This window comes from Berghia stephanieae, chromosome 1 (genome assembly GCF_034508935.2).
Source record: "Berghia stephanieae isolate SIO BIC M18660-M18661 chromosome 1, UCSD_Bste_1.3, whole genome shotgun sequence".
NCBI lineage: Eukaryota > Metazoa > Mollusca > Gastropoda > Nudibranchia > Aeolidiidae > Berghia > Berghia stephanieae.
In genome coordinates, this window is record NC_088360.1 from 50,259,677 (window position 1) to 50,284,370 (window position 24,694).

The 24,694-nt window shown below is 35.1% G+C and overlaps 1 protein-coding gene across 1 annotated transcript; it reads left to right on the forward strand.

The window, feature by feature from the left end:
* The first annotated feature begins 14,304 nt into the window (after positions 1-14,304).
* Positions 14,305-23,422, forward strand: LOC144971131 (uncharacterized). Its single transcript, XM_078911611.1, has 4 exons — positions 14,305-14,489; positions 16,925-16,931; positions 17,508-17,731; positions 21,722-23,422. Exons 1-4 carry the CDS (start codon positions 14,305-14,307, stop codon positions 22,524-22,526), a joined length of 1,221 nt encoding a protein of 406 aa, XP_078767737.1. The 3' UTR covers positions 22,527-23,422.
* The last annotated feature ends 1,272 nt before the right edge of the window (positions 23,423-24,694 follow it).

Consider the following 24,694-nt stretch of genomic DNA (forward strand, 5'->3'; position numbering starts at 1 on the left):
GTAACAAATTATGTACTTCACAAGTCCAGCAATTTTTTTTCAAATATACGTCTTTTCAGCCAATGCAAAGATATATCGCCACATTTTTATGAAGTGTGCATTTAATTTCATTAAGACTTGAGCTTTTATATAGCGCAATATCCACTAAAGTGATCTAAGCGCTTTACAAGTGGTCCCTAGCCGACAGCAACACTTAATATGTATGACAAACAAAAACGCCTAAAAGGCAATATTTCATTTTTTTTCCCCGACAGAGACAACACTCTTAACGGTCAGCTACTCAAGATACACCTGGCTGGGTACATTGAGAGAATGTGAGTAAAGGCCTTTTTCCAGGACTCAACTATGCGCCGCTCTGAGCGAGTCTCAAACCCAGGACCGAAGGCGAGTGCCATAACACAAGACCAGAAAGCCGCACATTTTAGATTAGACATATTAATCCACTTGACTCAGTGTGATTGAGTACCCAGACCATAAGCAAATATCATGACTACTATTATCAACAGGGTGAATTGACAGGCGACCTATACTTTTCAAAATGACGATTCTTGTTTGTGGCTTGCTGGGCGAGTATGTAATGAAGAGATGAAGCATCGTGAACATATTAAGAGAAGTAAAACCGATGAAAAGCTTTACAAATTATGCATATTTTTAAAAACTCAAGATCTATACCAGCTTTGACCCTACTAGTTTATCATTCATCCTTTATATTCTTTGTGGAACACAGGGCTTCAACTGTACATCTCCACCGTATTCTGTTCTTTGTCTTCTTCATCACCTTTCCCCAAGACATTCCAGCCACCTTGACCTCTTCCTCACAAGACCTTCTCTATGTTTTCTTTGACTTCCCAACCTTCATTTTTCCCTGAGGGTTCCAGTCTACAGCTTGTCTCGTAATGGTTGTTGCTGGTTTTCTGAAAGTGTGACCATTCCATTTCAGATTTCTTGTTGAGGTTTGTTTGCTAATTTCCTCTTGTCCAGCTTTAAACCAAAAACCTTTATAACTGATTTCCTCAGGCCATCTGATATCGTGTATGTTTCAAAGACGTCTGTTTGTGAAGGTTTTAAGTTTTTTACAAAGAGTATTAGTCACTTTCCATATTTCTAAGCTATTAAGGACTGTTTTTACGTTAATGCTGTATATTTCTGAATTTGTTTTTTCAGTGATAGATCTGATTTCTGTATAGGTCTGAGGGTGATAAATTGCACGTCATGCTTCTCCTATTCTAGCCTCTACGTCTTCATCTGTTCCTCCAGACGTTGAAACAATGCCACCCAGAAAAAAAAAATTGTCTACTTCCTTCAGATTGTTTCCATTTACTGAGATGGGAGTTGCGTTGTTGTTTAGTAGACTCGTCACTTCTTAATGAGATGTTGTTGTTTTTTTTTTTTTTGTTTTTTTTTGTTTTTTTTAAATTTATTCTTAAAGCAGTCTGTGCTGCTTCCTTCTCAAGAATGTCCGTTGTTTAAATTGTAAATCTGATGGGATTATGACAATAAACAAAAACCATCGGCAAAATCAAGATCCTCTAGATATTGAGTAAGTTCCATTTTATTCCAGTCGTTTTGTTTCTCACAGTTCGGCGCATTATCCAATCAATTACTGTTAAAAACAGTATTGGCGAAAGAAGAAACCATTGCCTCACTCCAAGTTTAATCTCATGGTAACCAGAAAGTTGTCCATTCTGGATTACTTGGCAGTAAATAAAATTAATATAAAGTGTTGATTGGCACTCAATAGACTGTTCTATTATAATCCGGAGCTTTGCTATATGGTTGGCACATGTTCTGTCTTTTCTGAATCCAGCTTGTTTACGGCGAAGTTTCCCAACAAGTGCAGTTTTCAGCCATTCCATTATCACTTGAGTGAAAACTTTACTGGGATTTAAAAGGAAAATAATGACTCTCCAGTTCTTACAGTCTCCCTTTATGGGAACTTGAAAACATATCCTTTCCTCCAGTCTGAAGGTATTTGGTTTTGACTCCATGTTGTCAATAAAAGAGCGTGCAACATTCCATTGTGTAGTTTAAATTCTTTTTGAGGGCCTCTGGGGGCACTCCATCTGGTCCTGGAGCTTTTCCATTTTGCCGTTTGCATTCCATTTAATGCTTTGTAAATTTCTATTCTGGATGAGGGGGGGGGGGTGCTGTATTAACATCTAAACTTGTTTCGGCTGTTTCTATTTCTGGAGTTGTGTCAGGTCGAGCCCGATTTAGGAGTACTCTGAAATGTTCCATCCATCGATTTCTCTGTTCTATTTATGTTGTCAGCTGTTGGCCATTTCTATCTTTTACAGTCCTTGCTGGTGCCATTTTCCTTCCTGAAAGAGTTTTGGTGATATTGTATAATGTTTTAAAGCCACTATTGCCATCTTCTTCTACTGCGTTAGTAGCTAAGTCATTGAAATGTTTCCTTTTGTCTTTTCTTGCACTTCTACTGACTTTTTTTTTACATTAATGTATTCATTTTAAATATCTTTCTTTTTCTTCGTTATTCTGACTGATTTATTTCCTGTTAAAGCGTTTTCCTTTCATCAACAGTTTATACGCTCTTATAATTCAACTGCAGTTCATAGTTTCTGTCTTATAGTTTGAATGTATGCAAGATCATCATTTGTTTCATGAAGATGCACCATTCGATTACAATCATCATTATCGAGACTTCTCTCCCTTGTGCGACCAATTACCTCAATCTGGTGTCATATCGGCTATGTGGTATGACACTCGCATTTTGAGCGGGAAAAAATGTATTATCGCCTAACACGTGTCATGTCTTGCCCTACATGTTAAGTGATGCTGTTGTCTAGGGACCCCTTGTAAAACGCTTTTAGTACGTTTAGCTCTATATAATTGCTCTAGCACTCAAGTCTTGATGAGACAAGCTAACCTGTTATAATAATTAAAATCTAATAATGAGTATTAATAGTACTGTGTCAGACATAAAAGAAAGAAAAATGCATATAAAATTCACTCCTCCTTCCCCGCTAAAACATCAGCGGCCACCAGTGTCCGTTCCTAACTTTTAAACATCATTTTATTGAGAATAAGGAACACTGGCTCTTAAAATATGGAGGAAAACTAAAACTTTAGTTTTCTGCTCATAATCCTATTCACTTAAACAGCGGATGGTTCACACTGACATAACACCAATTTGAGACAAAAAGTCACATGTTAGATGTTTTCTTTCTCCAGAGTTATTGTCTGTTACTTGTGCTACATCGACGACTCCATAGCTCTCAGCGTCTTCAACATGACGTTTCCGTATCTCTTTGGCAACATCAACAAAATCAGTTTGCTCAGCTTGGACTTGGTCACAGTCATCTCAATTCAGCGAGCGGTAGCCATAGTCTTCCCTTTTAAAATATCATCAATATTCACCAACAGAAATACCAATATTATTATAGCTGTGTTGATATTGTTAGCCATAGTCGCAAATGTGCCTCTATATGTAGCATCTCATCCAAGGTTCATTTTCCATCCTTATTTTGATAAAATTATATCCTTAGGACATTCATACATTATTGACTATAGCATAATGATGAATTACCTCACACTCTCTTTCTACAAACGAAGTGTCCTTGACCTAGTTATTATATTTTTGGCAGTATCACTGACAATATACAAATTACACCAGCAGGGGAAGAGTCGTTTGACATTAAAAGCCACACCACAGTCTCAAACTTCGGCGGTCGTTGAGTCTTCTGACAACTCTAAAACGCAAGGTGCAACAAAATCAGAACGGGAAAACAAAGTGATAAAAATGTCAATCTTCGTTTGCATCATTTCTTTTATTTGTTACTGTTTCAATATTGTTGTCGCGGCAATCTTGCAATTTATGCCAACTATTTGTACAAAACTCCTGTTCCCCTTGCATCAAATAATGTCGGTGTATTGCTTAACGCTATCAGCACCTCATTTAACTTTTTCCTGTATTTGATAATGTCAACTCAGTATAGGCAGAATTTCGCAAAACTGTTTAGACTGCAAAAGAAATGAGTCTCGGATCTTATACAGCTTTTGGAATTGAAAGCATATTGTTGAAGAGTGGAAAGAAAAAACTGAAGGTAAAGAGACCTTGAGAATTTGGCTTTGACATAATCCATAGGAAGGTAACATTTGACACCCCTTTAGAATGAGATCAACAATCATTAAATTAAATAGTACGTATAGTAATGATCTAAAAATAGTGAATACATACTACAACTTAAAGTAGAAAATAGGGTGAGATTATTTTTTTAGTGATGTTGCCACTCAATAGAATCAAACCTCAGGTTCTCTCTTTTTTTTCAAAGAGACATGAATTATACTACAAACCAAAGTTAAGCTTACTGTTTATTGAGTTGTGTCTCCCCCCCCCCCTCCCCCCCTTTTTTTTTAGAAATGACTGTGTCCACCATCAATAGGGAATAAAATCATTCTGTTGTGCTTTTTTCAAATCAAATTAGAGACATTATGGCAGAGTGGTTCCCACTGATGATTCACTGATGATTATGGCACAGCATTTATAAAAATTGTTTTAGAACACAATGCACTTCAATAACTGACATGATCCTCGCCCCTGAAAAATAAAAGAATACCTGAAAGTGACAAAATGATTTTGTTTATATATATATATTATACTATTATATATATATATTTATATATATATATATTTATCTAATTCATTTGTTTATGCTGTTTTATATTCATTTTTTTAAAATTTAGATCTCAAATCATTTTACTCGTAACTTTTCCTTTAAAATCTCCATGTTAGCAACCGAAGTATGTTAGCATAATAAATATAGAAAGTACATAGTTAACCTAAAACAGAAAAGTAGTTGTATATATTTGTGCATATCATACATTTTATAAGTTATTTCTATTTCATTTCTCCACGTAGACAATGTTACTACATGCAGTCTTTTAAGGCGCTTATACAATACGTTTGGACAAAGACAGTGCTGCTTTACAATAGAGGGACCTCTTAATTTTATACCGTCTGTTTTAAGATATGAAAGTATAATTTTTAAATTGCCTTTTCCAACTGCGTACCGGTTGCTTTCGTGAACTTTTGAATCTAGGGACACCACCTTGAAAACAAAGTCATCTGCAGATGAACTGTATAATTTCAGCGATATTTTACAGTAACTGACATTATGACCTGATTTTAAAGAAAAAATAAGTAATATATAATATATCCCGATCAACTGCATCTATAAATTGAATACAAAACTAACATATTGCCATGTATCTGTATCTAAATAAATAAACACACACACACACACACACACACACACACATATATATATATATATATATATATATATTTACAATAATATATGTTATGTATGTATGTAGTATGTATGTAAGTATGTAGCTGTATTATGTATGTATGTATTGTATGATGTATGTATGTATGTATGTATGTATTAAGTATTATGTATGTATGTTAATGTATATGTATGTATGTTGTTTTGTAATGTATGTATGTATGTATGTAATGTTGTATGTATTAGTTATTATGTATATATGTATGTATGTATGTATGTGTATGTATGTATGTATGTATGTATGTATGTATGTATGTATGTATGTATGTATGTTATGTATGTATGTATGTATGTATGTATGTATGTATGTATGTATGTATGTATGTATGTATGTATGTATGTATGTATGTATGTAAATGTTGGTAATATGACAAAAAATCTTTCTGGTTGAAGCGTTTCTCAAAAACGGAATAAAACGTAACCAAGACTATATTGCAAACAAGGTTACATATAGATGGTAAAATATGATATAGACTTGATGATTGGCTTTAAGTCATCCTCAGGTATAGACGACAATTATGTCATGATGCTGTGGATAATAATCTAATCTTCCAATTCAACTGACACTGTTCTCAGATTGCTGACCAACTTGTTTCATTATCAAATTCCTAAAAATCAAAATTAGATTATCTCCACAGCTCTTCAACATTAATGTTTTTGGGGTCAAATGATGAGATAAACATTTCATTTTAATCCTTTCAATGACACTCCCTAAATACACGAGTGAGTAGCTTTCATTTGTGTTCAACTCAGATGGCTTCAGGAAAAAGGCATGGGGAAATGGAGTAAAATTCATTTGTCTTGGAGTCGATCATAAAGGTCTTGTAACTCACTTGAGTTGTCGTTACAATGTGTTCATTAAATGACAAGGTAGCAGTTATATTGTCATCTCTTTATTTCTGCATGTCTATCTGTTTGCCATTGTAAGATGTCATCGCCGACGGGTGTTTTAAGGAACTGCAGATAATCAAACAGACTTCTGGTGTCAACAGGAATCATCAATGTTGTCTAATGGCAATATTGGGGATTGGTAACGTGCATGAAGTGGGCCTTGATCCCGATACAATTTGGGTCACAATGGAATGGTTTATCTACACGGCCGCACCCTATAATTTGTTATTGCGTTGTAAAATAAATAAAATAATAATAAAAAAAATAAAATTCCCTTTATTCATCCCATAGGGGAAATTTGTCTCTAGGATCTATTCCAAGGGAAGACTGGAATAACCCAGGCGTCAAACGCAGTGCAGCGCCGCAAATTGAGCTAGGGCGAGGTGACTTGCTCAAGGCCACACAACGCAGCGGCGGGTAATCGCACTCGGTACCTTTCGGGTACGAAGCAAAGACCGTACCGCTGAGCCACGCTGCCCATAAGATTTGTATGGAATATATTTGCAGATCTGATAACCGGGCGCAATTATGGACTTCTTTCAACATTGTTTCAGTGAATAATATTTTATGTTGGTTTGAGATTATTTCCCTTACAACAATAAGCCCATAACAATTTGGATAATCAGACCTGCCAACACGTCGGTTTGTATTAATATCGTGAGAGCTATTTTAAGTATCATTTTGATTCAGAAGTAGGAGACAATATTTGACAGCATAAATTGCTTTCAAATGACATTGTATTATTAACCTCTTTATCTATTTTACTACATTGTGCCATGCCTTTCTATCGCATACGTAGAGGTATAATATCATCTATGAAGTCTAAGTGGCACACACTTTTGACTAGTCGGGATGTATACTGGAAGGATCACCAAAAACTAATGGCTAACTTTATGATTTATTTTTTGAATACCAGCATGAGGTATAATACTGTTTGAGAATGTTTTGAACTGGTCATTTCAGAAATATAATATACTTAAAATAGAATTATAATACGTAATTATAGCAACAACAAAAAAGTATCAGGCATTTAATCACATAATATTATATATTAGATGATCTTATCTTAGATGATGGAAGATATATAAAGTCTTTACTTACTTGACTTATGCTTCTTGGCTCCTGGCGGAGCATAGGGCCTCAACAGCACTCTTCCATCTTCTTCTGTCCTTGGCACAGACCTTTGCATGACTCCAGGTAAGATTGGAGACGCTCAAATCTTGGTGAAGGCTTCTCCTCCACGTCTGTTTTGGACGACCCCGTTTCCTCTTGCCCTGTGGGTTCCATTCGAGAGCCTGCTTGGTTATATTGCAGGGCTCTTTCCGCAGGGTATGGTCAACCCATCTCCAATTTCTGCGTCTGACCTGGACATCCATTTGTTATTGGTTTGTTCTTATCCAAAGGTCAGCATTTGGCACTTTGTTAAACTATTTCAACCTGAGTATTTGTCGAAGACAGCGATTGACAAAAGTTTGTACCTTGGCTGATGTGGTCAAAGTTGTTCGCCTAGTCTCTGACCCATAGAGCAATTAATTAAGAGGAAAAAAAGACCATTGAACCAAAGGTCATTACATTTTTGCAGAATTTAACAGATATTAATAATTATTTGCTACCGCAAAGTACATTCCATCAGATCTAACATACGATTACTGCTGGTTGGACCGTGGGACAAGAAACAAGCCTTGACTGCAAACAGGGCTGATGATGTCAGTCCCTTTACTTGTGGGGCAAATTTTCTGCCATATGAGCTATTTATAGTATTATTTAAAGATTCAATTGATGCAAAATTATATCTTAAAAAGAAAATAAATTTAAAAAAAAAAATAAATAAAATAGAGCTGAAATCAAAAATGAATTTGAAGCATACCCCCAATGTTTGATTTTTAAATTATTATTTGTATAGTTTATATATAGCTTACTTTGAAACACCACGTTATATCAATCATCCATTCCGAACTAATTCAATATATGGAGAACTAAAAACAAATAGGATTTTTTGAATAATAAAGGAAACAATACCATCTAAGATAAATATGAATGTCAACAACTTATCTTTTAGAACAACGTTTATGTCAGAATACAAGGAGTGAGTCAAGGTCAAAAGAGTACACTTGATATTCCCATCAATCCCTAGAACGAAAGGCTTAAGGAAGATACAATTAAATTGATTTTTACTATTAAAGAAGAAAAACATTGTTTTAGCCCGTGAAATTATAAGCAATCCTGTGCCATGAAATCAGTGTAAAAATGAAAGTATCATGTGTGATGTTTACTTTTTGACATAAAACAAACCGACTACCTTTGTAGGATTTTCTGTAACAAATATCACAAAGGCATATTTATTTAGAGAAATTGGACAAAATCCGCAAAACTCAAGCAACTACTTGCATTTTCTATGTCTCTTTAGCAGCTTTGTAAAAAAAAATATAATCTATAGTTATATAACATATAATAATTTCAACACATGGGTGTTTTACACTTCAGTCTTCAATCGGATCTCTGAAGTGAACATTCGGAGACTTATATAGGGATCAATTTCACAATCAGATTATTATAATGATTGTGATACAAGATGCCAGCCAATATCACAATTTGCTTAATAAGGATACAGTTTGCGACAAAGGTGTCCCGATTGCTCAGTTAGTAGAGCACTCGCTTAAAGCGCAAAGGGACCGTGATCGATTCTGTGTGCAGGGAGTGGTTAGCTTCCAATCCAAAAGGATTAAAAGCAATTGCTATTGTACGTTTCACGCCCTGGGGGACGACTTTTTGCAACAAGGTGACATTATTGTATCGTCCTTACCAGTCTATATATAACATGGTACATTGCGATATTTTAGTGGCGATTATGCACTTATTTTCATTATATTGCTCTCAGATAAGTGATTATTTTCTATTGGCACTTCAAGAAAACAGAAGTTAAAGAAGCAAAAGGTGAAAAAAGGTAACTGGACAAATTTACTCCATAAAAATAACACATCTACATCAGCGTGACAAATTATTTTTGTTCGTATTTCATGCTTTGTATTTAATTGTGGTGTATATATATATATATATATATATATATATATATATATATATATATATATATATATATATAATACGTTATTGTCATATATTTGTTGAAATAGAAATATTTTTTTCTTAATGGTCAAACACTATCAAATAATCGTTTTTATGTTGTCAGCTAACTTCTGAATGTTTAAAAAAGACTACCTATAATACAAAGATCGACTTTGCCCTTCGACACATTATGTCACTTAAATCTCAAGATATCAAAACTTCATGTGAGGTTGAACCATTATGTTTGAAACCAGTGACTATTGTGAATGTCTTTACCATCTTAATAAATGATATGATCAGTGGCGTGGGGCCATTGGATCGAATGGTGCCAGGCACCATCCAATTTTTTTTTTAAATCATTAACAGCATAATTTAATTAAAAATAAAACTGAGAAATTTTAACTCCATTGTCTTTCGCCAAGAAAAACAACATAAAACTTAAAAATATGACATATCAAAATCCCCCCACCTCTTTTTCACGATGATTGAATAAAGTAATTCTTTGCAACGAAGCATTGTGGACGAATTTACCAACATTTTTCTTGCTTGTAGTGCCGAGTTGATGGTTACGTGTGTATGAGTGTTTATTTGTGTGTGTGTGTCTGTGTGTGTATGTGTGTGTTTGTGCGTGTGTATTTGTGTCAGTCAGAGAAAGAAAGCGAAGATTGTCAACAGTTATATTTTGGTGTGTTTTTAGATTTCTTAAGTACTTAAGTGGAGTGATTTTTTCTTTGTGATGCTTTAAGATTTGAATTTACCTGTTCTTTGTGCAATCATTAATCGTATTCCACTGAGTTCCATTATTTGAGATATACTTTGAAGTTTTGTTTTGTTAAACAATGAATTGCAATGAATCAAGTTGACTCTTTACTTCACCGACCGTTTGGGAGATTGGCACTAGATGACATATTAGAAATAAAAAGAATAGTTCCAGCCAACTGATTTTGCATTAACACAGGTGTGGAAATCTCGAAAACGCTCTTTTTCAGTGACATGGTATGACAGACATGAATGGCTCACAGTTAGTTTTTAAAAAAACAAACGTTTCTTTTGTTTTTATTGTCTACTTTTTACAGGTACAACAAACACTGACAAATCATATAGTGACCTTAACCACTTCCATCGTATTTCTTGACCTCCTGAACGTTGTTTTAGCACCCTTAAAAGAGTGAAAAATTTCTTGCAAAATTCAATGACACAGGAGCGGTTAATTCGTTAATGATTTTGTCAATTCACAAAGTTGAAATAGATGCCATTCCAGATTTCAATAAACAAATTATAAAAAGATTTGCAGAGATGAAACATTGCCGTGCAGATTTTCTTTACAAGTACTAAACTCTTTTGATTTACATTTATCACATATTGATTGCATTATCTACCAAATCCAATCCTTTAAATGGTGGACAAAGAATAATTACAAAGACCTTTTCACATGAGACTGGTATCTCAGTGTCGTGGCTTGTTGTTTTCATGAATTATTTGTTTTTGTGAGTTTTGTACACTCGTAGAAACCATCGACCCTCCCCCCACCCTTCCAAAAAAGAGAGTTTTTAACATATGCTCTCTCCTCTTAATCGTGTTCACTGTTTTACAATTTTTTTCTTCTTCTAATCATGGCACCACCATATGTCGTCAATACGCCACGCCGCTGGATATGATAGTATAAATTATCGTCATTAAGCCGTGATATGGCTAACATTAATCGTACTGCGTATAAAGGCAATGGTTACATATTACGTTGAACATGATATATAATACATTATCATTTTAGCAGGCTTATTTTCCTGAGGATGCTGCAGCACCGCAGTACTTCAGAATAACTACGATGAAAAATGACCTCTCTAAGTTAATCAAATCTCACGAATGACAGTGATCATATTTCAATAATAAATAGATTGATTTACACAGCGACTTGAAGATCTGACGATTTGCCCCATCATCTTTGACGTTGAGATCGGTTGACTTGGAAACCTCATCCAAGCCTTCACTTGACTTCATGGACATCTAATAGGCGAGTGGCACTATATGATATGGAAATATGATTCCATGTAGAGAAAATATTGTGACGCGCATCCATGAAAATATTAATGTTTATTCATTTTATTCGTTTCATGATTTCATTCCGGTAACCCTGGTCCATTAGGAAAGCATTGGAGTATTGATTTTGGAAAGTAATAAATTATGTTTATCATTTAGTCAGTTTACTTTGTATTAAGAAATTTTACGGCACTTGAGGTCATTTCAGAGTTAGAAAAAAAGGAAAATTATAATAAAGCTACAAGATTTTGACATATCAAAATTCAAAGAAAAAGGCAAGACAGGGGGGGGGGCGTGAGTTCAACTGATATCAGAAAGAGATCGAAATTCAACAGGTATCCCGTAGCTATTTTCAAATCACGTTCAAGTTCCAAAATGACACTGCTACGGGATCTCTAAAATTGATACACTCGGATAATTAGGTTATATAAAAATCTAACCATTGAATGACGAGATGATTTACAAGGAAAGAAGACATTTCCACAAAAAGAAAACTATAATTGACTATTTCTCTCTCAGTAAATGGTTTCATTTGAGAACAAGGACACAAAGCTACAAGGAAATATCAAATGATTGAGGGCAATGGGAGAGATGGAAATGCTGTGGACGGGGTGAAAAATATACATATTATTTTTAAACAGTTTTACTTTTTGGTGCAAGGAGTTCTCTTTTTCTCTCGCTTAAGAAGGAATGGAAGTGCTCTTCGGTGGGAAATGAAGTAATTTGTTCTTGAAATTATAATGGTAATGGTATAAATAACATATTGTGCCCTTTGCATAAGCCTCAATGTGCTTTTACAATGACACTAAGACATTAAAATTTTACGACAGCTAATAAATTTGAAAGAAGGAAATTTATTTTGGGCAATTAAATGCTTAAGTCAACCACCTGTTTGCATGCGCGCACAGATAAAAAAAATAAAACAAAAGAAAATAAAACAAACAAAAATATTATAGATAAGTATATGAATAAATAAATAGATAAATAGATAAGCAATAAATATTTTTTAAAAAGATAAATGAATAAATAAAGATTGAACTTTTGTGCTCAAAGCGCTTTACAAAGGGTCCCTGACAAACAGCAATACGAAACATAAAGAACGAGACGTGACATGCGTCTGTTAGGCGATAATACATTTTTTTCCGACAGACACAACACTGCTAACGGCCAGTTACTCATTTTGCACCTAAGTGCGGGGTGAGAATATGAGTAAAGAGTCTTTTCCAAGGACTCAACTATGCGCCGAGCGAGGTACGAACCCATGACCTTCCGAACCGAAAGCGAGTGTCATACCACAAGACCACAATTCCGCACAAAATGAATAAATAATTAAATAAGTTAAAGACACAACATATCTCAAGTATTTAATAAGGGTGTCTTCAAAATTGTTTTACAACTTTGAAGACTCGTAACGAGCCTTATGGGTGGAGGTGTTTTCCAGGGTTGTCGTCTAAACCTTTTAGGTGGGTTTTTGGGATGGGAAGCAGTTTGGAATTTTGGGATGCTTCAAGTGGTACTAAAAGATCTTAGATGTAGATAAGGATAGTTGACTCCCAGGATGTGTAGCAAAACTTGCTTTCTAATCATTCCTGATCCTTTATTGGACGCCAGTGAACGGACAATCAACAAATTCTTGGACCTACTGTCGGATCAAATTTTCCCAAGAGCCATTCTCATTGCGCAGATTTGAATTCTTTGTATTAATTTAATTTAAATGTTCGAGTCAATGATACCCGCATATAGGGATTTGTAGTAATCAAACCCAAACTTGAAAAGAATTAAAGACTATAATAAAAATAGTAGAAATAATAACTTAATAATATAATAATAATAATATTATTAAATTATTATTATTTAAATATATTATATTATTATATATTATTATTATTATTAATTATTTATTTAACAATGAGGCTCTTGGCTGCTTTAAATTGCATCAACACAAAACAATATAGAAAGTACATGACATTAAAAAAAAAAAGAAATATTTTCAAGAATTTCTTGAAAACAGACAATGATTTGGATTCTCGGATTCTCTGTAGTATGGTGCTCCATACAGACTGACCAAAATGAGAAAAGGACCTTGTTCCCGCCTTTGTACGAATGCGTGGGGTAGCCTAACGGGTGGTGTCATTGGAGGAGCGCAAAGGTCGGGTGGTTGAATATTTCTTCAAGAGTTCTGTGAGGTAGGGAGGGGCAGTGTTTTCCAAACAACGATAAACTAGAACACATGCTTTGAATTTGACCCTTTTCTCAACAGGCAGCCAGTTTAATCTTCGAAGGATAGGTGTGGAAGAGTCAACTCTCCGCCTTCGAATGACCAATCTGGCAGCATTATTTGGGACCATCTGCAGTCGCCTGAGCTTATTTTCCGAGACACCAAACAACAGAGCATTACAGTAATCCAGCTATGAAAATAAAAGAGAAACGACAAGTTTCTTGGTAACATCCTAAGAAAGGAACTGTCGAATAGATCCATTTTTTTTCAATTGGCACATCAGTGCTTGGACCACTGTCTTAATTTATTGGTCCATCGACAGTTCCGAATCTAAGAGTTCTCCAAGATTTTTGACCGTGTCAACAATATCTATTGACACCTCTCCCACTTTCAATTTCTTCTCGTTCCAAAATCTTCTTTCTCTACATACATCACCTCCGTTTTGTCGTCATTCAACCTTAGCCTGTTCCTGCCCATCCAATCTCTTTCATCCAGTACGCATTTTTCACATGTACTAATGACACTTTGTAAGTTTATGGTACATTCAGATCCAAATAACTGGGTGTCATCACCATATGGATGGTAGGACATCACGACTCAAATCCAGAAAGCCCTTCTACCACTCAGAACTGAAAAACATCGATATTGGGGAAGCCTAGAGGGAATATTGGACAAATACCTTGCCCCAAGGAGGTGGGGTAATCAAAGACCCAACGGAATTCATGCCAGGCTTCAGGAATGGCAATCGAAAACAGTGAGTCGCCTCAAACCGACTATTGACAGGCCATGGCAGGACTGCTGCAAACATACAGGTCTGAGAGAGTCAGCCGACTGTTCCACTGTCAGGGAACACCAGAGGCAGCAGATCAAATAATCTTACACTGCCATGTGACGAGATTGGCGGGAGGTTTCGAGGCTGTCCTCAAATGCGGTGAATTTAAAGACTGGCTGGAGACTTCCAGTTTGGAAATGTAGCCATACGCTACTCCTACAGGGGATAAATATTGTCTCTAGAATTTACCTTCGATTAAGGAGCACCCCCCCCCCCCCCAAAAAAAAAAAAAGACATGAAAAAAAAAATATATATAGTAATGAACCCTTGATTTGGCTATGAATTCATTGCATTCTACGATCTATTTTTTTTTTTTCAAAATATTGTAAAGTGCCCAGAGCTTGTATTTTACACGAGAATGAGCGCTGTATTATTATTAATATTATTATTATTATTATTATTATTATTATTATTATTATTATTATTATTATTATTATTATTATTATTATTTATTTATTATTATTATTGATTTATTTATTATTATATTATTATTATTATTATTATTATTTATTATTATTATTATTATTATTCATTATTATTATCATTATCAATCTGAGTTGAGATGACAAATTATGAAAAACGTTCACCTTGAACTGATATACTATAAACTGACATGTTATCTAATGTTGAAAGGGGGATATTAAAACAAATCACAGTGTTGAGTCTCAAAATTTGGTTAGCCTCGTTGAAAACGAGAGGGGTGGGGTGAGACATGGGATGATTCCAAGTAACTGTGTATACTTTGCATTGCAATTTCATTAATTCGCACAGCTTTAATTGATGGAAAATGTTATATAGATAAATCATCAATTACACCAGAACTTCATACCACGTTGAAGTTAATGGGGAAAGCACTCTTTAAAAGATACTTTAATAATATAAGATCTAGCCATGAGGCCTTTCAGTCTCATCCCTGATGACACTTCTTTTGGTTGTAGTTTATGTCCTTCGTCCATCATTATACAAACACGCGTTGTTTTCGACACAGTTGGTCTTCCATCCAAGAAATCTGTTGTATGTTCCAATTGTAAATTATGAAACATACATTGTGTGCACTTCTTAAAATCTTAAAATGTAAAAACTTCACTTTCTTTCCCTATCTAAATGTTTATTGATCAGCTTAAACCACACAAGCGTTTAACTTCCTATACTACATTATTTATTATTCATGAGAGAAACAAGTCCTTGTAATAAGAAATCATTAAACTAAAATAGTATCAATTTGACTAAATATAAATTATTCGATAAAAGCCGATTCTTCTCAACAACACAAAGCAATTTAAATATCTAGATATTGATTTAATATTGATATTTGGTTTTACATTTTTAAACGATTGCAGTAACATTGTTGTAACGTAATTTCCTTCTACAATTTTGTAAATAAAACCAGATTTGTATCAAACTAAAAATGTAATTGGATCAAATGAGTTTGTCAATACTATGATTTATACTCTTGATCCATACACAATCAATTTGTGGTTTATTCAACCTTTTACAATTTCAATATCAAAATATGATTGCCCCAAAATGATGTAAAAGTGCCTAGATGATTATATTTGAATTATAGCCTACTTGGAAAGACCTCAGATTATGTTTAATATGATAAGATTTTATTTAATTTGCATTGGAGTGAAACAAATATGAAGGGATGAAATTCAACTGTATCATTTAATGGCAGATAGGTGTGAATCGTTCCCCTGAAGCAAATGTTCTTATGTCAATAAGATCTGAAATGCCAATACAATGTGAAAAGCCCGTATTAAACGAAGCAACATTTACCAATTCCTGTATGTAGGTACTTCAAAGTATTTATGTGATGGATATATTTATATACATAAGCAATTGAAATGATATCAATGTTTGCAAAACTATTAATGTAGACAAACATGAACATGTGTTTGCTAATATTATCTTTGGCCAATTTTACGCCTGGGATTTTTTCTTTCCTTTAATTTTCAAATGGCTGTTATGGTTAAAGCATCGTGTTTGTGAAGTAAAATATAGCACGTTACAGACTACATAGATATCATAGTGGATGCTTGCTAGTTTTACATATGCAGTAAATGACGTAAGCTGTGAGGGGGGAAAAGCCGGAAGATGATGTATGAGATAAGAAATTGATTTTTAAACAATAAAAGGCCTGGCAAATTAGGACCAATTACGTTTGAGAAATGTGTAAAACTTCAAGCAAGCAAAAATAAAGACTAACGAGTACTAAATGATAAAACCTACATAGGATGATTTCCTCAAAATGTCATGTGATCTGGGTCTGAATTGACTATATCACGGAGGATTGAAATGATCATTTAGAAATACCTAGTATTGATAACAATTAACTCCTGTAGAATAGTATAGAAACCAAGCGGCTATGACATCCTTTTTTTTTTTGTTAATTGAGTCTTTATTCCCCCCCCCCCTCTCTCTCTCTCTCTCTCTCTCTCTCTCTCTCTCTCTCTCTCTCTCTCTCTCTCTCGCCTCGTCTCTACCTCTCCCCCCCCCTACTCTCACGATTTCTTTTATTTGATGTTGTTTTTGCTCTTACCTTTTTGTTTTCAAATTACACTCTTACAATAGAACAAAGGTAAATTCTGTTGTTGTTGCGATGAGATGATATGACGATTCTCTGTTAGAAGAGCTGAACTGTCGATTGTCGATATATTTATTAAAGACGTTGGAAGTGAGGTATGAACAGAAGAAACAGAAATCAAGAGATCGTATATTACATATAATTGATTTCATGACGTAATTTATCATGGAGTTGACAAGTAGAGGTGAAAATCGAAGAATGGGACTCATAAAGACGGCTGTTTTGCAATATCCTCAGATTCTTACGTGGCATGTTTCTTCTGCATCATTATGATATGCCCCCAAAAAACAAGCTATATTTCTATTTGTGTTTTTATTAATCCACAAAACTACATAAGCATATTCATAACACTTTTTTTCTCTTTTTTTCCAGAACTAAAATACGCAACTCATATTATTATTTACAACAGATGGGGTCACAATGTTTTGCTCTCCAATCCACCTCTTAAATGACATGGCCATTTTTGGTACAACCCTTTCTTCTTCAACATGTTGACAGAGAGCCACTGGAACTATACCAATGGAGATATTGATACTTACGACTGTGGAATCACGAGCGCCCTTTTGAAAGAATCTGGCACGGGGGCTTGTGTTCTCCGAGCCCTCTTTTGTTTACTGGTTTGATCTATTCGTTGTCTGTATAGGTCTTACAGTTGTTTCTCTGATTGGTGTTATTGGCAATGTCATCAATATTATCATCATCTCAACAAGCAGCATCGCCAATGACAGCACAAACAACTTATACCTGTGGTTGTCAGTCTCTGATCTTGTCGCCGCATTAAATTGCGGAGCATTGTAAGTCAGAACATTTAGCACAGGGTGGACACCATGCTACTTGTTTTATTGTTTCTTTTCTTTTTTTGTCCCAGTAGTTTCCCATGACCATTTTATTTTTGTTTATAATTTGGGATTTATTTATTTAAAAAAGATTTTTTAGAGAACCCTCGTTGTAGCACACATATCTCGAAATAGTTGATAGTTAATTTTGAATTTGAGATTCTAGTGATCAAAAACAAGAAGAATCGGTCGACAGATTTTGGCTGTTTCTGTGTGTGTGTGTGGGGGGGGGGGGGGGGGGGGGGGCTCGCACACGTGTGTGTGTTTTAGAAGTCGGTATTACTATTGAATAATGAGAAAGATATTCTAATACCTCTTAAGTAGCTATCAATTGTTCACTGTTTTAAAGTTGTCGTTTATGGCCACTGGTTGGGAAGTTAATAGCAAAGTAGCGACGTTTATAATCTAATTTGGGCAGCCTATCTTCAACTTAGTTCCGAGGCATTGATCAAAGCATATTCACATGCCTTGTATGAATAAACTTTTCTTCTTGGGGGGGGGGGGGTCCTTAAGCTGATGGCCGAAATAATATATGTATAAACAGGTTCTAGGGAGAGAAAAAAATATTATCACTTCCGGTCTCCAAGACTCGGAAAGATTCCGCATGGGTGCGATTCGACCTGATGATGTCCAAGGACATTGACATTCTTTTCATGTCTTTAAAGTTTACCTTCCTCAGCAACGGTTTTTGTTGTGTTTTCCTATCTGATAATGTGAGACACGGTTGCAGTCTAAAGTGGAGCCCATCGTGATCGTGAAGGTTCATTGGTTTGTTTGAGAGCTTGGCAGGTGCATGGATTTGTCACGCTCTTTCAAAAAACGATCAGCTTCCACGAGATGCTGTCACTTTGGTTATGCGAATGCAACGAGTAAAGGTAATTAAATGGACATCTTAAGATCAGTAGACTTGTGAAACCTTGTGGAACAGGAAAAATTGGTGAAAACTCAAATTGTTAAGCCCCGTCATACGTGGAGTCAATCAGTGATTAAAAAATGGTTTACAGTTACAGCAGAATCCAAACTTTAACCTCGATTTTCTAAAAACTGATCTCCTGTGTCCCAAGGCAATTAAAGGCTTTTTATTTCTAAATGACACTGATTCGATCTTGGTCTGCTTTCTCTTCCATCAAATCAGAAACGGTGCTCCTATAACCCTGTGCTTATAGGGAAAGTACTTCGCTTTTTAAAGAAAGACAAGGGCCCTTTTTCCATGCTACATAAGTCTGATTCCACGGCTTCGAAAATATTCCAAAACAATATTACTAACAAAATGTGTTGACCAAACAGATTAGACCTACGTTTTCTGCAGAACGAATCAAAAATTGACAGTTTCGGTAGATAAATTTTTATGTTTATTCCTGGGACAAAGACTCCTATAAAATATAAAGACTCCGGCTTTAACAAATAATGTAGAAGTTGTCCTCGGAGTTACAAAGCCTATGGTGCCAGAGTTCATACATGTTTTAGTAATATTAAGCTGATTAACAATTGCTTGCTACCCTTTATTACCAGTGTATCGTCAAGTATTTATCGCCAGGTCTTATAGTAGGCCAAATACCCATTGAATTCTAGGTGGCCAGAGGAAACCGTGAAAATTTATCATTTTCCTAAGGATATACCATCGACCTATTGCCGGTTCGAACCCCAAAATCTGATTTACAGTGGAACCCGCATAAAGTGAAAACTATTAAAGTCAATCTCAGCTTAAAGCCAACACCTCTTGTTGGTCTCAAATGTTCAGTTCATTTATCAAACTTTGGTCCATTGATAATGGATAATGTCAACCTTGCTTACAGGCAACCAATCTTTCTAGTCAGGCGGCGTTGGCTTAATCAGGTATTTCAATAGTGAGTCTCAGATTGGAACCCTACACTACAGCGACATGCTAAAATTTTATATGGTATGAAAAAAGTAGTCCTTCAGAGCCATTAAGCCCATGGTGCCGAAGTTGATCCCAGTTTCTCTTGTGTGAAATGGACAATAGCAATTGCTTATTATTCTTTGGATATAGGGCGCTAGTCTATCTCAAAGTACTTTCCGACAGATCTAATTCGCTCAGCTACTCAATCACTGCTAGGTAGACAGAACAAAATCTCGACTGCATCCGGGATTGATCACGGTTCCTGTGCTTGTGAAGCGAGTGCTCTACCAACTGAGCCCCAAAATATGGTATAATCAAGGAAAAATCCTTTTCAAATCCGATTTGCTCTCAACCTTATTGGATTGATTAAAACCATCTGTATTCCACGGTTTGGGGTATCATGAGAATTGATCTGTAGTCAATTTCAGTTTACATACTAGAACGAAATATCGTTTAATATTACGTAATGGTTTTTTATGTTTTTATGTTTTTAAGAGTTTTACGGCACTTGCAACACATTAAGGTCATATCAGCGCCAGTAAAAAGGAAGAAAATGGGAAAGTAAAAAGTTCTAGAATTACAATTAAAGCACTCAAGAAAAGGTAACACAAAGGGGAATTGGTTCAAATAGGAAACAGATGTAGATTCCAAGAGCTCACTATCAAAGTACTTAGTTTGAGATCACCTAAAAGTCTCATCCAGACACAAGCACAGGCCCCCACTAAGAGGAATACACTCAAATGTTTACAAATTATATATAACATGTAAAAAAACATAATACAGTTCATAACAGAGAGATGATTTACAAGGAAAAAAATATCATCTCCCAAAACTAACTATACATTTGACTGTTTCCCTCTCAGCCAGGACATCCGACCAGGGACAGGACAAAACCAAGTAATCTCATTCCAAGACAAAGACAGAAAGCCAATGGAAAACAGATATAGGGGGATAGAAGAGACAATAAACGTAATGGTTTACAACCAATTTTATTTATGGGTATTCTTGTAAAACAAAGACTCTGTTGATCTTGCTTGGTGCTTCAAATGCTCCATGACCGAGGTCCCAAACCCTGTTTTTTCCCCTCTGCGGTCAATGTTTGATAATTTTACCGCTGAACGCTGAGGTTGGGGGCGAGGAAGCCGATTGATAATATTTTAGATTGTTTCGGTGTGATAATTCTAATTAAATTGTATTTATTTGTTTTACGACGCCTCCCACACTTTTAGGTCATTTCAGCGCCAGTAAAAAGGAAGGAAATTGGATAGTCAAAAAATTACAGATTCATAATTAAAATCCCCACGAAAAACTAAGTAAAAGGGGACTGGTTCAAATAGGGAACATGTAGATTCTAAGCACAAGCTATTGATATACCGAGATCATCTAAAAGTCCCACCCAAGCACAAGCACATGATCCCACAATGAGAAAATACACCCAAAAAGTTCGCAATATTACAAGGAAATATAATATTGTCTCCAAAAACTAATAAACATCTGTTTTCCTCTCAGCCAAGGACGAAAATAAAACCAAAATAATGCCATTACAAGACAAAGACAACGAAACACGTAAAGGGAGATCAGATACATGTATTGGGAGAATATAAGACACAGCAAAAGTGATCTCATGTGAGACCTCACCCAGAATCGTGTTTGAACATGCCTTGATATAAAATATGGTAACACTAAAAATATACGTTAGTGATATAGATGTAACCTGGGAAATATAAGTATAAGAAACAAACAAAAATCGTTACCCTCGGATAATAAATAAAAAGGAAAAAAAACGTTTATTCTGCAGTCCTGTATTAATTGATCAGATATTAATTATTTTTGTTATTACTGCCACAAAAGATTGTCCTGTCGGGTTTATTTAGACAATGAGAAAAACAAAATCAGATATTATTGGCCAAGCGTAATGTTGAGTAGACTGGATAAAGATTCCTGAGGAGAATTTTTTTTTTTAACCAACTTGATATGTATTTATGATAATTTTAATTCTAAACTAACTTCCCGGCACCTTGTTCATCCCGACATAACACAAGGAATAGACAGTAGATTATTTTATAATTAACCTTTTCTTTCTACAGAGTTGTCGTTTGCTACATGTGCTACATCGATGATTCCATAGCTCTCAGCGTCTTCAACATGACGTTTCCGTATCTGTTTGGCAACATCAACAAAATCAGTTTGCTAAGCTTGGACTTGGTCACAGTCATCTCAATTCAGCGAGCGGTAGCCATAGTCTTCCCTTTTAAAATATCAACAATATTCACCAACAGAAATACCAACATTATTATAGCTGTGTTGATATGTTTAGCCATAATCGCAAATTTGCCTCTCTATGCAGGGCAGCATCCACGGTTCATTTTCCATCCTTATTTCGACAAAGTTGTGTCCGTGGGTTATTCATACACAATTGACTATAACTTAACCATGAATTATCTCACACTCTCTTTCTACACAAGAAGTGTCATTGACCTAGTTATTATATTTTTCGCAGTATCACTGACAATATATAAATTACATCAACAGGGGAAGAGTCGTTTGACGTTGAAAGCCACACCACAGTCTCAAACTTCGACGGCTGTTGAGTCTTCTGAAGGTTCTAAATCGCAAGGGGCAACAAAATCAGCGAGAGAAAACAAAGTGATAAAAATGTCGATCTTTGTTTGCATCATTTCTTTCATTTGCTACTGTTTCAATATTGTTGTCTCGGCAATCCTGCAAATTTATGCCAACAATTTGTACCAAAGCCCCGTTCCCTGGGCAACGAATAATGGTGGCTTGCTACTCAACGCTGTCAGCACCTCTTTTAACTTTTTCCTGTATTTGATAATGTCAACTCAGTATAGGGAGAATTTCGCAATACTGTTTAGACTTCAGAAGAAATGAGAGAACATCATAGTCTCGGATTTCTTGAGTTTTAATTTTTAATAATTATTTTGTTTCAACAAAGCGAGTCAGTTGTTGAAATTGGAAGTACGTATAAGTATATGTAATGTTAAAGTAGAAATGAAATAAGATTATATCAAATAGTCTCAGTATTTGTTTGTTTTGTGTTTAAGGGTATTACGGCGCTTGCAACACATTAAGATCATATCAGCGCCAGTAAACAGGAAGAAAATGGGGTAGTAAAAAGTTCTAGAATTACAATTTAAGAACTCAAAAAAAGTGGAATACACTCAACTGTTTACAAATCATATATAATATGTAAAGAAAACATAATATGGTGCATAACAGAGAGATGATTTACAAGGAAAAAAATATCGTCTCCCAAAACTAACTATACATTTGACTGTTTCCCTCTCAGCCAGGGCAGGGCCAGGACAAAACCCAGTAATCTCATTCCAATACAAAGACAGAAAGCAAGTTGGAAAACAAGTACCTCCCTGCCCACTATGGGAGGTCAGGAACCCTACCCCACCCCAGTATTTCTATAAATTTCAAAATTATTTTGCTGTAACCATATTCATCAATTAGTGAAATTGAAAGGATTATATTAAAGAATACAGAGGGAAAAGATTGAAGGTAATAGAAAATATGGATAATTTGAATACTCATGGTGATTTTTAATCATAACACGTTTTTTTTTTAAGTGTAATATTTTCAAGTGGTGCTGACAAACAACTTAAAATGGAATGGGTGAGCTTTAGGAATCATGATGTAATGCATGGGAATCGGACCTCAGGCTGTCATCTGCATTTTTTGCGGCCGCAAATATCAGGGCGATCCGCAAATTTTGGCAAATTTCCCAAAATTGGCAAATCGTGGCAAATTTTGGGAAAATTGGCAAACGGTGCAAATTTTGTGGAAAAGAGCGAACAAAATAACGAAAAAAAGTGCGAACTTGAAAATGTGCAGCTTTGCGGCCAAACAAAGGAAGCAATCTCTACGGATAATGATCCTTTAAAATTTTGTACTACGCTATTGTTAAATTAATAATGTACCCCTAAATGTAATAAATTGTCTTAATTATTTTTTTTCGTATCGGTAATTTACTGAAACGCTTGTTCCGGAATTTTGGCAAATTGGGGTTTTTTTGGCACTTGGCAATTTAGTCCAATTGGCAAAAGCATACACCAGTACAGGCTTTCTAGTTGTGAAAACAGATATGGATTACGTACTCACAAAGTATGTGACATTATTCATACCAATTATAGAGCTTTTCCGCTCGCTTTCAACCCACAATCAACGGGACGTAATTCAGTCTAGTCTATTGTGCTTTTCCACAAGTAAAAATACATGGGTATCGGTAGAGTTCTCAACGCTAAGACTAAGAGTAGGGTAACTCAATCTGTTTTATGATGCAGCATTTTTCAAAATCCCAAAATGATCCCCTACTCAAAATAAAAATTAATAAATGAAGAAATAAAAATGAAACTGCTTTTTTTGTTTGTTTGTTTTGTTTTGTTATTCTATAAGTTTATTCGAGTCATTTATTTTTATTTTTGTTTCTTCTGTGTGTATGAACCATCGTCATTTTCACAATTTTCCAATGAAAATATATACTAATGATTTACGCCGATTTCCTTCATTGAAAAACAAAATTGGGCGATAAATTGTACCATTTTTTAAATTGTAGAGCGTTTCCCTTCACTTATATCCACTATCAACGGGGGGTAATTTAGTCTATTGTGCTTTTCTACAAGTAAAAATGCATGAGTACCGATAAAGTTATCCACGCTGACGGGAGGGTACTCAATCTTTATTTCATGATGCGCATTTTTTTTATCCAGCACATTTTGCATTAATAAATGTTGTTTTTAGGTTTTAGGCGCTTGCACACTTAAGGTCATATCAGGCAGTAAAAGGAAAAAATGGTGTAAAAAGTTTTGAACTGAATACAATTAAGCACAAGAAAAGTAAGACAAGAGGAATGTTCAATAGGGAAGATGTAGATCAAGAGCACCCTCAAAGTACTGTTAGATCACTAAAGTTCATCTACAGCACAGTCCCAATAAGAGGAATACATCAATGTTACATCTAAACTAATAACATGCAACGAGATATTTTACAAGAAAAATATACTCCAACTTAACTAGACATCGACTTTTCCTCCA

Excerpts from the sequence above, each read along its gene's own strand:
- LOC144971131 (XM_078911611.1), top strand. The coding sequence starts at position 14,305 with ATGGCAGGACTGCTGCAAACATACAGGTCTGAGAGAGTCAGCCGACTG. Across the intron at positions 17,732-21,721 it reads GCATTAAATTGCGGAGCATT|AGTTGTCGTTTGCTACATGT; the intron begins GTAAGTCAGAAC and ends TTCTTTCTACAG.